The 14,741-nt window shown below is 38.3% G+C and overlaps 2 protein-coding genes across 16 annotated transcripts in view; one reads left to right on the top strand and one right to left on the bottom strand.

Annotated features, from left to right (window-relative positions):
• Positions 1-7,113, top strand: part of GREB1L (GREB1 like retinoic acid receptor coactivator) — a 290,524-nt gene extending 283,411 nt beyond the window's left edge. For all 13 annotated transcript variants that reach the window (XM_086682583.1, XM_086682585.1, XM_086682580.1 and 10 more), the window contains 3 exons: positions 781-981; positions 2,663-2,801; positions 4,364-7,113. In XM_086682583.1, the coding sequence (XP_086538709.1) occupies positions 781-981; positions 2,663-2,801; positions 4,364-4,527 (504 nt within the window). In that variant the 3' untranslated portion in view covers positions 4,528-7,113. The remainder of the gene's footprint in view (positions 1-780; positions 982-2,662; positions 2,802-4,363) is intronic.
• A 3,353-nt stretch (positions 7,114-10,466) lies between these two features.
• Positions 10,467-14,741, bottom strand: part of ESCO1 (establishment of sister chromatid cohesion N-acetyltransferase 1) — a 77,261-nt gene continuing 72,986 nt past the window's right edge. For all 3 annotated transcript variants that reach the window (XM_086682595.1, XM_025931076.2, XM_086682594.1), the window contains one exon: positions 10,467-11,678. In XM_086682595.1, coding sequence (XP_086538721.1) covers positions 11,531-11,678 — 148 coding nt within the window. In that variant the 3' untranslated portion in view covers positions 10,467-11,530. The remainder of the gene's footprint in view (positions 11,679-14,741) is intronic.

The following is a 14,741-nucleotide window of genomic DNA, read 5'->3' on the forward strand; positions in this document are numbered from 1 at the left end:
CTTGACTGGAAAGTGAGATAACACAAGGGAGTCAGTTCTTAATGCCAAATATGCAGTCTGTCTCCTTACTGAGGATTCATCTAGAGTAAAACAAAAGATTTGAAAATTCAACAGATTTACATTTCTTTAGATTTAAGGCTTAACAATTCCTCCATCAAATCTTGTTTCAAACTTAACATTCTATCTTTATAAACTGGCAAAACTAACATTTTTACATTCTTTAATACATAAGAAAAATGTAAATTAAGATGCTTGTCTGGTCCTTTGCCAGTTTTGTTGTTGTTGTTGTTGTTGTTGTTGAAGAAAGTAAGACCAATCAACACTTATTGAGGGTGAATTCCATGGACCTACCCTTTTCTGTTTAAGACATTTACTGTCTTAATAATTTAATTTATAACATGTGAACTCCCCAGTGCAGCTTAGAAGCCTCTTCGCTTTTATTTTTTGGATGTGCTGGGATGGGACTTAACGTGTCCACGTCCAGCAGCACTGTGAAAGGCTTCCTGTTGGTCCTCACAATGTTGCTAAATGCAGTAACTGTCAAAGAAGCCTACATTTCCATTTTCTCCTGCCCTGGCTGTGCATTAAGTGAGACCCAACCTATTCCCAAGGGGGAAAAAAGTCCAGAACCCAAGAAGGACAAACTAACCTCTGAGCCTAGCATCTGTCACTGTGCTACTACTACTATTTGGGGACCATTAGCGTGCAATGCCATTTTTCCTTGCCCGTTTCATCCAGTGACAGACCTATTTCCCATGATAATCTCGGCTCTGATTTCAGGTGTCAGAGAGCTTAGCACCCATCTTGCCCCTTCAGTATGTCTGTGCTCCCGACAGTGAACACACACTACTGGCAGCCCCTGCGCAGTTTCTCCTGGAGAAGTTCCTTCAGCATGCTTCCTACAAACTCTTCCCCAAAGCCATCCATAACTTCAAGAGTCCTGTGTTGGCCATTGACTGCTACCTTAACATTGGACCAGAGGTAAAGGGAAGAGGGCTGGTATTGTGCTTTTACCCATTTCCATCAATTTCTTTCCCATTTTAGCTCCCATTTGAAAGCTTAAATGGAGACAAAAAAGGAGCCAGTGAATATGCAAAGCTTAGCTCAGAGGTCAGTTCCACTGAGCCTACCTCAGTGACTGTGGACAGAAGCAGTTGCTTGCCGTCCTAAAACGTATCAGACCGTATTATAATCACGTGATGATGCTTCTCCACAAGACACAGTTCAAAGGCACACAGTGTCTTAGCCACTGTTCTAGGCAAAAGAGAAGCTCAGTGACTGCTGGACAATTTAGGGTTATCACAGGAGACCTTTGTAGCTGTCACTTCACCACTTCCCACTCTAGGATTTCTTTCTTTGCCATTGTTTCCTTATTTTGCATTCTTTCTCGTCTCAAATTCCCCATCAGTGTTAGTTTTTGCCACTTGCACCTTTGACCACTGATGGCCTTCAGGACTTTATTTAAGGGCTTCTGCCACGAAGCTTTCCTCTACAATTATTAGTAATATTTTAAAAATATTTAACTGTTCACTAACATCCTCTGTAAATAACTTAAAAGGTATAAAGAAAAAGAATCACTTGTAATGGGAACAGTAACATTTTGGTAAACCGTATTTTAGGTTTTCCTCTTTGTATGTATTAAAACATACATACATTCCTCTTTGTATGTATAAAACTCTTAGGCTTTCTTCTTTGTATGTATTAACATATACAATATCTTCAGACTGAAATCCAAATGTATTCAATTCTGGAAACTGATTTTTAAATCAATTTTACTGAAATTTCATAAGAATGAAAATGTAATCTACACCATGAGTTGTAGAAGGTACCTTAAAAACCATTAGTATCTCTAAGTCATGTGTCTAACCCAGGCCTCTAGACTCCTCCACCCCAGGGTCCAGGGTTCAAGATGTTAGACAACACAGTCTCAACACTACTACTAACAGCAACTAACAGTGAATACCTACTAAGTGGTTTACAGTGTTTATTTCATAAAACAGTCCTATGAAACAGGTACTGCTATTATTTCGCCAGAGAAACTGAGGTATGGCAAAATGAAGGAAGCCGCTCAGTGTTACCCAGCTACTAAGCAGAGGAACCAGTATTTGGATCCAAGCCGTCAGGTGCAGTCATTAAGCCATGCCCCTGTTCTCAAGGTCTCCCAACTATCTTACCTCCGTGTAATTTTTATAAAGCTATCTTCTTTACGTGAAAGCCATATAGAACTAAATACTTAAAATTATGCACTGCTTGAAGCTTCTGTCTGAAAATTTAAGTGTATTTAAATGAAAAGCTGATTACCTTATTGATGAGAATTTAAAAAAATTAAACATTTCATCCCAAGTGTGCCTTTTTGTGGAAGACCATTTTTCATTTTTACAAAGACATTTAGGTGGAGAGGCCTGTTTCATTTCTTACTACTAATTCTCTCGTAACTGTCCTTTATCAAGAAAACAAGATGTAAATAGGTTAAAACTTGGCACACTAAATAAAAGAGGTGCAGAATTTAAATAACCAACCTATTTCAGTTTCAATTAAAAAAATGTATGTCCTTTACCTTACCCTGGAATAACTAAATAGGCAGGTACTGACTTATTCAGCTGAAGTGCAGATGTTTTGCCTGCTTTTTGAAATGCCCGTGCTGTCTGCTTGATGATTCCAGGTGGCCATATGCTACATCAGCTCCAGACCTCACTCCAGCAATGTCAACTGTGAAGGGGTGTTTTTCAGTGGACTTCTCTTGTACCTCTGTGACTCTTTTGTAGGTGCTGATCTTCTGAAGAAATTTAAGTTTCTAAAAGGTATACCAAATTTAGTGTCTTTTGTTTGTGAATGCCATTGTTCCTGCTGAACAAAATAGGGAAGTGAGCCAAAAAGCACTTTAATAATCTTTTTTGCCAGTGAACTGAATACCCTGCTTATTTTAAACGAGGGCCATGATTTTCTTAACTGGGGTGTGGGTGGAATCAAGTCCATCATACCAGGACAAAATACAGATAGATGGCCAGAAATGTGACCATATTAAATATGTTTTTACCATTAATTCTAGAAAAGAATGATGCAGTGCAAGAAGAGAAATGCTTTTCAAATAATCTCATTGTAATAAAACTCAGCTTAATGAGATGTGATTCTGGTATAGAAGCTAAAGTTGCTTCAACAGGTATGCACTGTACAAAAAGATCTGCCCAAGGACAAACTGCAGATTATGTATCATGAATAATCCTGACAAGATGACCTCTGAAGTCGGTGAACAAAGTATGATTCACCATACTGTGCACAGGCCACCGTGAAAAACAGTACAGAGGTTCCTCAAAAATTTAAAATAGAATTGGGGCACCTGGGTGGCTCAGTCGGCCGAGCACTGGACTTTGGCTCAGGTCATGATCTCACTGCTCTTGAGTTTGAGCCCCACGTCGGGCTCTGTGCTGACAGCTCAGAGCCTGGAGCCTGCTTTGGATTCTGTCTCTCCTTCCCTCTCTCTGCCTCTACCCCGCTCACACGCTGTCAATCACTCTCTCAAAAATAAATAAACATTAAAAAAAAAAAAAAAAGAACCATATTATCCAGTATTCCACTACTGGGTAAAGAAAAGCCCTAATTTGAAAAGATATATGCAACCCTATGTTTACTGCAGCATTATTTACAATAGCCAAAATATGTAAGCTACCCAAGTGTCCCTCCATAGATGAATCAGTAAGGAAGATGTATTTGTATATAATGGCATATTACTCAGCCATTAAAAAGGAGGTCTTGCTTTTGCAACAGCATGGATGGACCTGGGTATATGATGCTAAGTGAAGTCAGAGAAACAAATACTGTATGATTTCACTCATGTAGAATTTAAGAATAGATGAACATGTGTATTTACATATGCATAAAATACATATGGAACAGTGAGGGAGGGAGGTTGCCTCTCAGGGGACATTTGGCATTATCTGGAGACATTTCAGACTATCACACTGGAAAGTGCTGCTGGCATATAGTGAGTAAAAGAGAAGCCAAGGATGCTGCCAAAATATCCTATAAGAACAGAACAGCCCCCATAACAGAATTATCCAGTGGTGCCGAGGTGGAGAACCCCTGCTCTAGACACATAGAACATTGGTTTTACCATCGGTTACCACAGGGGAAGGGGAGATTTTTCACTTTACACTCTTAACTTTTGAATCTGATAACTCAAAACTTGAGTTTATTTTTGAACTCAAATAAGATGAAAATTATAATGAGCAGTTGTGACAGGTTACTTACCTATATGTTGGTTCTCAGATGTGTCAGCTTAGAGGACATAATCAGAAAAAGATGATAGGCTCTTCGTAATTTCAATCCCTGATCCTAAGATGCACTTCTGCCTTTTTTTCTGAAGGTGCTACCCTGTGTGTCATCTGCCAAGACAGAAGCTCCTTACGCCAAACAATTGTCCGCTTAGAGCTGGAGGATGAGTGGCAGTTCCGCCTCCGAGACGAGTTTCAAACTGCTAACAGCAGTGATGACAAGCCCCTCTACTTTCTTACTGGCCGCCACGTATGACCTTTCGGAGACACCAAAAATAGCAAAGGGATGCCTAGGTGGGGTGGGGCAGAAACATTTATTTGGGGTTTTTTTTCCTTTAAAGTACAATCACTGTGGAGCAAAGTGCAACATATTTGTTCTCCAAAGAAATCCGCCCCTCCAACCCCAATCTGAGGCAGGTCTCTGGGGTATCACTCTCTTTCAGTTCCACTTTTGGGACCTTCAATTCAGGTTAACTCCACCCTAGGCAGTTATGCAATTACTTAAGACATGGTCTGCCATGGGAGCCTGAGGAGGGTGTACTTTGGAGAAATAACGTGGAGTTTGCATTGTTTTTTCTACTATACTGTGTTAGGGGGAAAACGGACTCTCAGCATTAGCTAGCCTGAATGTGTTACATGAGACTCACACCACTGGTGTGGAATTAAATGAAGATTAACGTTTGAGGCCTGAACCCTCAGTTTCTCTTCAGATCTGTACTTTGGTACAGTACTACTCAGGGGTCTGAAATGATAGAATGTAGAAGATATTTGTATTTTAAAAAAAAGTAGCTTTGTCTTTCTCTGTGCAGTGTTAGTTTAAGATTTATAATCTTATATGTATTGAAACTTTTGGCAAAATTTCCACACGAGTTAAAAGTTTACTATTTAAACTGAACAAACAAATTGGTAAATGCAGAGCAGGCACTGTATGCATTTATGCAGCTTCTCCTTGCTGAAATTCCTTTGGTTTTTTTCATTCTTTAAAAACCTTTCCAGTCTCTAAGCACACTATGTCTATGAGAATATGGAACAGAGTTTAAACTTGTACAAGGAGAATCTAATTCAGTAGTTGAGCCAATTAAGAAGCTTTCAGCAGTCATCCCATACCCACCCTGTTTGGTTGGGATTAAGCAGTTGGCACCAGCAAAGCTAAATGTCAGGCTCTGGTTCTGTGTGGAATGGAACTAGTTTGTTTCTTTTCATGGCCTCAAGCAAAGCTTCCTTTAATAAAAAATACACTGAATAAATATCAGCTACCTTATATAGACAACACAAAAACTGCTGAAATGGGAAACAGAGCCATAGAAAGACCACTGTTTTAATCTTACCAGTGATTCTTTTGTGAGGAGTAAGAAAGATTCCACTAAAAGTCTCTGACTCACTAAAATCGGTAGGGGGTGTTTTTTCAGTACCAACAGTGTAAGTTTCTCACCATGTATTTTAATCAAACCCAGACTTTTAGAAAATGTTCTAGAACAAATGAAGTCCTTTGGAAGTTTGTGCTTAAATTACTCTAGTTCTCATCATTCAACAATTTGACATTTTTCTCATGAGCCCACACATACCACTTAAAATGGCCATTTTTACTTGAATTGAAGTCTTACTTATGGCCTGAAACTACTGAGAGGTGGCTGACTCAGCCTGCATTTACTTAGAACAAATAACGTTAACTGACCAGCTTTATTAGCTTGTGATAACAAGGAGTTTACAGTAGTGAAAAAATGGAATGTACTAATCTGAAAATGGTTTGCAGATCTCTTGGTTTTAATATAGCTTACGATGCTTTAAATGTATTTTGAAATGAACAATTCCTTTAAACCCCATTTTAAATTCTCCTTCAACGAGGATCTGCCTTATGTATACTTTAAAAATACTCAATTTCAGTACAGAATTTTTGGTAAAGAGGTACGTTTTGAAGCAGGTTGATTTAGATATGAATGTATTTCAATTGTTCCTGTTTTGTTGAAAGGGCCTAATGCAGAGGATATCAAGAAACCCACTGTGCAATATTCCAATATTTATAGGGCAAATAAAATACTTGAAATAATCCCAAAACACTTGTAACTGGGGCAGATGGCCTCTCAGGGTTTCTTCTGGCTTTATGGCTTCAAAGTCTTTATAAAGTGTGTTTTTTTAAAGTAGTAACCTTAGATGCAGGTACTCCGTATTAGGGCTGTACTCTGAAAAATCAAATGGTTGTGATCTCTTAAATACTATTAAACCCTGTGGAAGAAAAATGCCAGAACAAAGCCAAAGACCATCACCCCAAAGATGGAGAACTCAAACTGACCTGCCTATTCTTCTCAATGCCTATCTTACTAAGGTTTGGATCTTTTAAAATCATCTTATCAGTATAATTCCTTAGAGAACGTTAGGTCCTTCTCCTTTAAGGATAAAATTGCACAAGCACAGGACACCATGATTTGTTAATACATACCTTGGTGTGTTCAACTTCAAGCCTTGCCATCCTTTAAAACATTGTGGTATGAATGTGTTTGCTAGGCCTGCATAATAATTGATCTATAGACCTGTTGAACCTTGCCATGTATGACAGTTCACACAGGTTAATACTGAATGTAAACTAAAATTAGAATAAGAATTGTTGTATTCAATTATTTTGGCTGTAATTTATGCAACTGCTTTTTGTGATTCTTAGAAAAGGAAGCACCTGTGTTACCTTATTACTGTAAAATTTTCTTAACCAAAATTTGGTGAATTACACTAGTCGGTCTACCTCACATTTTGTTTATGATTCTAAATTGTCTTTTAAGTTGTGTCTACCGTATGTTGTCTTTTCATTTAATTTGGTGAATGTATTAAAATTCTCTCCCATCCCCTTAAACAGGAAAAGTGTTTTCTTTACCCTGATTTTCTGGTATGTCCAAAAAAGACTGGAAGTCCACAGATCACAGGCTGGATGACTCTAAGATTCAACTATTCTCACCTAACAGTTCAAGAAAGTGTTAAATAAATACTTGTTGAGTGAAAAGCTGTAGCTTATACAAAGAAGATGTACACACATATAAAGTATCCACACATCATGCCCATTTGCAGAGTTCCATATTATGGATGACAGATCTTACAAATGATGACTATTAAGGAGGCATTAGAAATATTCATAGTATAACCCCAATCTTTTATAGATGGCAACTGTATTCATTTTGGTGTCCTTAGAAACAGAACTTTGGGTTGCTAGAACTGTGTAGTATGACATGAGGTGTTCATCTCCATTTCCAAACTACCTAAAGAATAACTTTGTTATTTCAGAAAAATGGCTTTCAGTTCTATTAAGTAAAGAGTGCTAGCATAGTAGACTTTGCTACAGAACCATGAAAACTCTCTTCTAGGGGTGTCTGGGTGGCTCAGTTAAGTGGCCGACTCTTGATTTTGGCTCAGGAACTCACAGTTCGTAAGAGCGAGTCCTGGGTCGGGCTCTGCACTGACAGTGTGGAGCCTGCTTGGGATTCTCTCTCTCTCCCCCCCTCTTCCCCTGCTCCTGCTTGCACACACTCTCTCAAGCTTTAAAACAAAACAAAACACACTCTCTCAAGCTTTAAAACAAAACAGAAACACTCTTCTAGGCCAAGGACCCCTGGCTGTTACCTCAGGAGAGACGATAATAAACATTTGTTGAGTGTGGTGACAGATTTGGGAGCAAGCAGAAACTGCCAGAGATCCACTACATACTCCAAAGCAGCTGCTCCATTGGAAAGACTTAAAGCTGTGGATCTGATTGCTATTCCTTTGGGTTCAACTACCTAAAGCTGGAATAACTTTCAGTTTATTCCAGGGAACAAATATCCCTCAGGCCTCTCTTTAGTCATGGAAACTGGCCCTTAAGCTTTCTCCAGGTCTAGGAGAATTCTGCCCTAGCACTGAAACCCTGGTTTCACTGAAAGAAACCATCACTAAAGATATTTCAGTAAGGGCCTCTGAGGCCAAGGGTTAAAGCCATTCATTCACACAATAAATTCCTTCTGCTCTTAACTTTCAAGTGCTGAGCTAAGGAAAGCATCTACTTCAGTGACTATGACAAAAGATGAAATAAGTTCTAAGAAAAAAAGCAAGTTGTTTTCTGACCACTTCTTTGTTCTGTAAGTAGTCCAGTGTATTTTATTTTTACTAGAATGGTATGGCAGGAGGAGGGGTTATTATAAGACAGTTATCTTCCCTTTATCTGCCCAAAGGCCCAAGAGCCATGAGAATAGGTCAAAGACATACATATGTCTACCTTCCATAAATCAAATCAGCAACCGTAACTCCTGGTGACATATGGTTAGGCAGGTCTCTATCTGTGTTCCTATCCAGACACCCTAGCTGGGCAGCCACGCAATGTAAGCAAGAACAATTAAAATATCAATGCATGTCTATTATACTTACTGTCCTTAAGATAGTCATACTTCACCCAATGGTAAAATACTGATTTTTTAATAATTCTTGCAAAATAAAAACACTGCACGTCCTTGTAAACAAGGGCATAACCCATAAAACCTTGTGGTTCCTGTCTATACTTGTAGTTTCTAGAACATCTATACAGCAGGTATTTTTATAATGAACCAACAACTATTCAAGGGCAGCTGACAAATTCATAGGCATCTTTAGATCATCACAATTACAGAATCAACTTATTTTGAAGTTTGACTGTGGCCATTAGTGGATACTCACAGTGTCCATTACTGCCTCCACCACTCTGAAAAGACCACTCTTCTTTTTCTAGTGTCACTCTTCAGCCTTCAATTGTGATATGACAGTGCTGACCATTCTTGATTCTTGAAACTCTTCCTTTGGTTTCTACCACTCTCTTCTGATCCTCTGACCTCTTCCCAGGCACTCTTCTTCAAGACTCTTAAATGATGGTATTCCTCACAACTCTCTCCTACCATGTCATTTTACAAACCTCAGGGTGGGGACATCTCCTCTAAACCTCTGAATAATTATTAAATTTCCTTAGTTCAAACTTCTCTCAAACTCTAGATCAACATATCCAATTATATACCAAACAGGTGTCTCCCCTTGGAGATTCTGCAACCACGTCAAAATCTTTACCAAAATTGAGCTCATCCTTCCTAGTCCAATTCTCCCAGTAATTCTCCAGTATTCCCTTCTGAGCCAATCCATCTATTCAGTTACTCAAAATTCCAAATTACCCTAAATTCTTTGCCATGATCCTTCTCTGGCCAGTTATCAACTCTTTCGATTCTTCCATTTTGTCTCCTCAAAGTTTATCTGTTTCCTCATCTTCATCAACACATCATAACTTTAGTTCAGTGTTTCAACATTTTTCACCCAGACTCCTATAAAGCAGTCTCTTAATCTCTAAATTCCAGATTCTTCACTTGAGTTGTCATGACAATTAAATAAAATAATGCAGCACTATATTAAAGGTGTGACACATAGCAAACACTCAAAAGTTAGATGTTACTAATACTATTCTTACAGAAACACCTAGATTGTAAAAGTTATTTGAGGGGCTGTTTCTTCAATATAAACATGAAAACAGTCTTCCTAGTAATTGTAACATTTAAACCAACCAAAAGATCTATATTCTCTACTCTCAGGTCCCCTAGAAAACACCAACTCTGGCTCCCCAAAGCAGCATACCATGTTTCTATGCAAACTGGATCTGTATTATGAGATTAACAGTTAATAGAGCATCTATACTATACACAAAAATTGCATGCTCTTTTTAAAAAGTTACAGTCCCTGTCAGGCAAATGATGACACCAGGGGTGACTGTAAGAGTTTAAAGTTCAAAGGCAAGGGAGTGTCAAAAGTCAGACCATTATGATGAGTCAAAGGGAAATATTTACACCCCTACAAAGAAGAGTACAGAGCCTTATACCACTCTATAAATGTGAAAAGCATACATCTATAGGGGGATAAAATACACACCTGATAATTTAAAGCTCTAAATTTCAGCTGGTTTTTAATGAAGATATGATTATCATTTCAGCTCATAAAAATAATCTATGTTAGACCATAGTGGTGCTTCATTCTTGGGCTATGGCTCTTTCTTCAAAAGATCAGAATATTTCCATGTTAGGATTTTGCTTTTTGAAGACCAAGTTCAGAATTGTTACTGACATACTGATCCTTTGGCAAAATGGTGAAACTTTTAAGAAGCCACTATTTTAATTCTATTTTAAGGTATCAAATTTAACTCCCTGAAAAAGCACAAATGACAACACACTGTCATCACATTTATCACTTAGAAAAAGCTATCAAGTATTTTATTATTTTATTCTACATTATATACAAGGTCATAAAAGGCCACAGCAGTTTTTCAACATATAAACCCTTTAAAGTAGAGGGCACTATGAAGGATAGACAAGTATCAAAATGAAGTCCAGTAACGCAGGCATATACTCAGTGTAGTATTTCTGAGGAATAACAAAGCAGATACCAAGTCATCCATAGTTAGCTTACAACTATTCCACAGGTTTTTATAAAACCTCTTTGGGATCTGTTACTAGCCTAAGTGTACCCAATTAACATTTATTTTAAGAAATAAAACCAGAATGAAAGAATAATAAACTTTAGAGGGTATTTTCTAATTCTAGTCACTACAATAAAGCTTTCCAAGAAGGAAAGCCTCTATTCTATACCACCTTCCACTTCCTCCTGCATCGAGAATAGGAAAGAAAGAAATGGAAGAAAATGCTCAATATTCCAAATTCTTCCTGCTTATTTGGAACTTTGCTTTTTTGCAGGGGTTCCTTCAAAGTGTATTTCAGACCCTTTAACAATTAGCTTTGAATTCCTAAATAGGCAATATTGCACCCTCCTTGAATAGTAACTCAAAAACATTGTTTTCCGCTCTGTAAAAATACAATCTTTAAAACTATAACTGGTATCAGCAGATCAATATAAAAAAATACAGTACCAAGCTACACTGGTATATATCCATATTAAGAACTTCAAAATATACTTATCACTGAGACCATAGTCCTTGCATTAGTTTTCAGTCCACTATGAACAATTATCTGCTGCATGTAAACATGTCTAAATAACTATAGATAAAATACATCAATCATAAATTTCTGTAAAAGATAATAAAATATCTTCTTTAAAAAACAAAACAATAATAAGCTATTACTGCATTGTTTCCAATTTTATGAAAATGGAACAACCTTATGGTTGTTGCCAGTCCTGAGTTCATTGTAATAAAAATGGCCCTAGTTCCTGGTTAAAGTCAGCAACCAATCCATTCTCTTCAGTAGATGTCTTCTAGTACTGCAAGCAAGAGGCAAGAATTTGTTTTAAGTGTTATTTTGTCCATTAATAAAATTATATACCAGAAACTGACCAGTGCCACAGTACTGTGTTGCAAAGAGTTTTCCATCAGGAGTGGGATCTGAGAAAGCAATTTCTTCTTTACTCAAATATGAGCCATATATAAAGTTACTCCTATTAAAAAAAAGGGGGGGGTGTGAAAGAGTAAAAAAAAAAAAATTAATATTTTTATCATTAAAATTGGAAAAACCTGTCAAATACAATTTGACCAGAAAGACTTTTCAGGTAATGTTTATGTTCTAAAAATCATTGAAAATAACTGTTCACATAGATTATTAATAATGTGAGGTAAGGGGCGCCTGGGTGGTGCAGTCGGTTAAGCGTCTGACTTCAGCCAGGTCACGATCTCGCGGTCCGGGAGTTCGAGCCCCGCGTCAGGCTCTGGGCTGATGGCTTGGAGCCTGTTTCCGATTCTGTGTCTCCCTCTCTCTCTGCCCCTCCCCCGTTCAAGCTCTGTCTCTCTCTGTCCCAAAAATAAATAAACGTTGAAAAAAAAAAATTAAAAAAAAAAATAATGTGAGGTAAAAAAATTTTTAGGATGGGAATGCAAGCTACTGCAGCCATTGTGGAAAACAGTATGGAGGTTCCTCAAAAAACTAAAAATAGAACTACCCTACGACCCAGCAATTGCACTCTAGGTATTTATCCAAGGGATACAGGTATGCTGATTTGAAGGGACACATGCACCCCAATGTTTATAGCAGCACTATCAACAATAGCCAAAGTATGGAAAGAGCCCAAATGTCCATCAATGGATGAATGGATAAAGAAGAGGTGGTATATATATACAATGGGGTATTACTTGGCAATCAAAAAGAATGAAATCTTGCCATTTGCAATTATGTGGATGGAACTGGAGGGTATTATGCTAAGTGAAATTAGAGAAAGACAAAAATCACATGACTTCACTCATATGAGGACTTTAAGAGACAAAACAGATGAACATAAGGGAAGGGAAACAAAAATAATATAAAAACAGGGAGGGGGACAAAACAGAAGAGGCTCATAAATATGGAGAACTGACAGAGGGTTACAGCAAGGGGTGTGTGTGGGGGGATGGGCTAAATGGGTAAGGGGCACTAAGGAATCTACTCCTGAAATCATTGTTGCCCTATATGCTAACTGATTTGGATGTAAATTTTAAAACTTTATTAAATTAAAAAAAATTTTTTTAGGAAAGCAACAACGGTTTTAAAAACATTTACTCAACATCTTTTCGTGATAAAAACACTCAACAAATCAGAGTAGAAGGAACTTTCTCAACCTGATAAAGAGCATCAGAGAACATTAAAGTTAATGTGAAGACTGTAAAGTGTCCCCCAGAGATCAGGAACAAGTTAAGGCTATCTGTGTTTGCACCTCTTCCATTCAATAGTGTACTTAACTGCAGGCTCTAGTCAGGGCAAGTAGACAAGGAAAAGGAACTAAAAACCAGATCAAGAAGGAAGAAGTAAAAAACTCTCTTTTTGGACACTTTTGGATGATCTTATATATACAAAAATCCTAAGGAATTCACACACAAAAAATATTAGATCTAATTAAAAAGGAGTTCTGCAAGGTTGCAGGATACAAGATCAAGATTAATGGCACAAAAACAGACACATAGACCAATGGAATAGAATAGAAACCCCAGAACTAGACCCACAAACGTATGGCCAACTAATCTTTGACAAAGCAGGAAAGAACATCCAATGGAAAAAAGACAGTCTCTTTAACAAATGGTGCTGGGAGAACTGGACAGCAACATGCAGAAGGTTGAAACTAGACCACTTTCTCACACCATTCACAAAAATAAACTGAAAATGGATAAAGGACCTGAATGTGAGACAGGAAACCATCAAAACCTTAGAGGAGAAAGCAGGAAAAGACCTCTCTGACCTCAGCCGTAGCAATCTCTTCCTCGACACATCCCCAAAGGCAAGGGAATTAAAAGCAAAAGTGAATTACTGGGACCTTATGAAGATAAAAAGCTTCTGCACAGCAAAGGAAACAACCAACAAAACTAAAAGGCAACCAACGGAATGGGAAAAGATATTTGCCAATGACATATCGGACAAAGGGCTAGTATCCAAAATATATAAAGAGCTCACCAAACTCCACACCCGAAAAGCAAATAACCCAGTGAAGAAATGGGCAGAAAACATGAATAGACACTTCTCTAAAGAAGACATCCGGATGGCCAACAGGCACATGAAAAGATGTTCAGCGTCGCTCCTTATCAGGGAAATACAAATCAAAACCACACTCAGGTATCACCTCACGCCAGTCAGAGTGGCCAAAATGAACAAATCAGGAGACTATAGATGCTGGCGAGGATGTGGAGAAACGGGAACCCTCTTGCACTGTTGGTGGGAATGCAAATTGGTGCAGCCGCTCTGGAAAGCAGTGTGGAGGTTCCTCAGAAAATTAAAAATAGACCTACCCTATGACCCAGCAATAGCACTGCTAGGAATTTATCCAAGGGACACAGGAGTACTGATGCATAGGGGCACTTGTACCCCAATGTTCATAGCAGCACTCTCAACAATAGCCAAATTATGGAAAGAGCCTAAATGTCCATCAACTGATGAATGGATAAAGAAATTGTGGTTTATATACACAATGGAGTACTATGTGGCAATGAGAAAAAATGAAATATGGCCTTTTGTAGCAACGTGGATGGAACTGGAGAGTGTGATGCTAAGTGAAATAAGCCATACAGAGAAAGACAGATACCATATGGTTTCACTCTTATGTGGATCCTGAGAAACTTAAGAAAAACTCATGGGGGAGGGGAACAAAAAAAAAAAAAAAAAAAAAGAGGTTAGAGTGGGAGAGAGCCAAAGCACAAGAGACTGTTGAGAACTGAGAACAAACTAAGGGTTGATGGGGGGTGGGAGGGAGGAGAGGGTGGGTGATGGGTACTGAGGAGGGCACGTTTTGGGATGAGCACTGGGTGTTGTATGGAAACCAATTTGACAATAAATTTCATATATTAAAAAAAAAAAAAAAAGATCAAGATTAAAAAATTAATTGGGGTTGCGCCTGGGTGGCTCAGTCAGTTGAGCGTCTGACTTCGGCTCAGGTCATGATCTCATGGCTCGTGAGTTCAAGCCCCACATCAGGCTCTGTGCTGACAGCTCGGAGCCTGGAGCCTGCTTCTGATTCTGTGTTTCCCTCTCTCTCTGCCCCTCCCCT

Source organism: Puma concolor, chromosome D3 (genome assembly GCF_028749965.1).
Source record: "Puma concolor isolate L17-30 chromosome D3, mPumCon1.1.hap2, whole genome shotgun sequence".
NCBI classification, from domain to species: domain Eukaryota; kingdom Metazoa; phylum Chordata; class Mammalia; order Carnivora; family Felidae; genus Puma; species Puma concolor.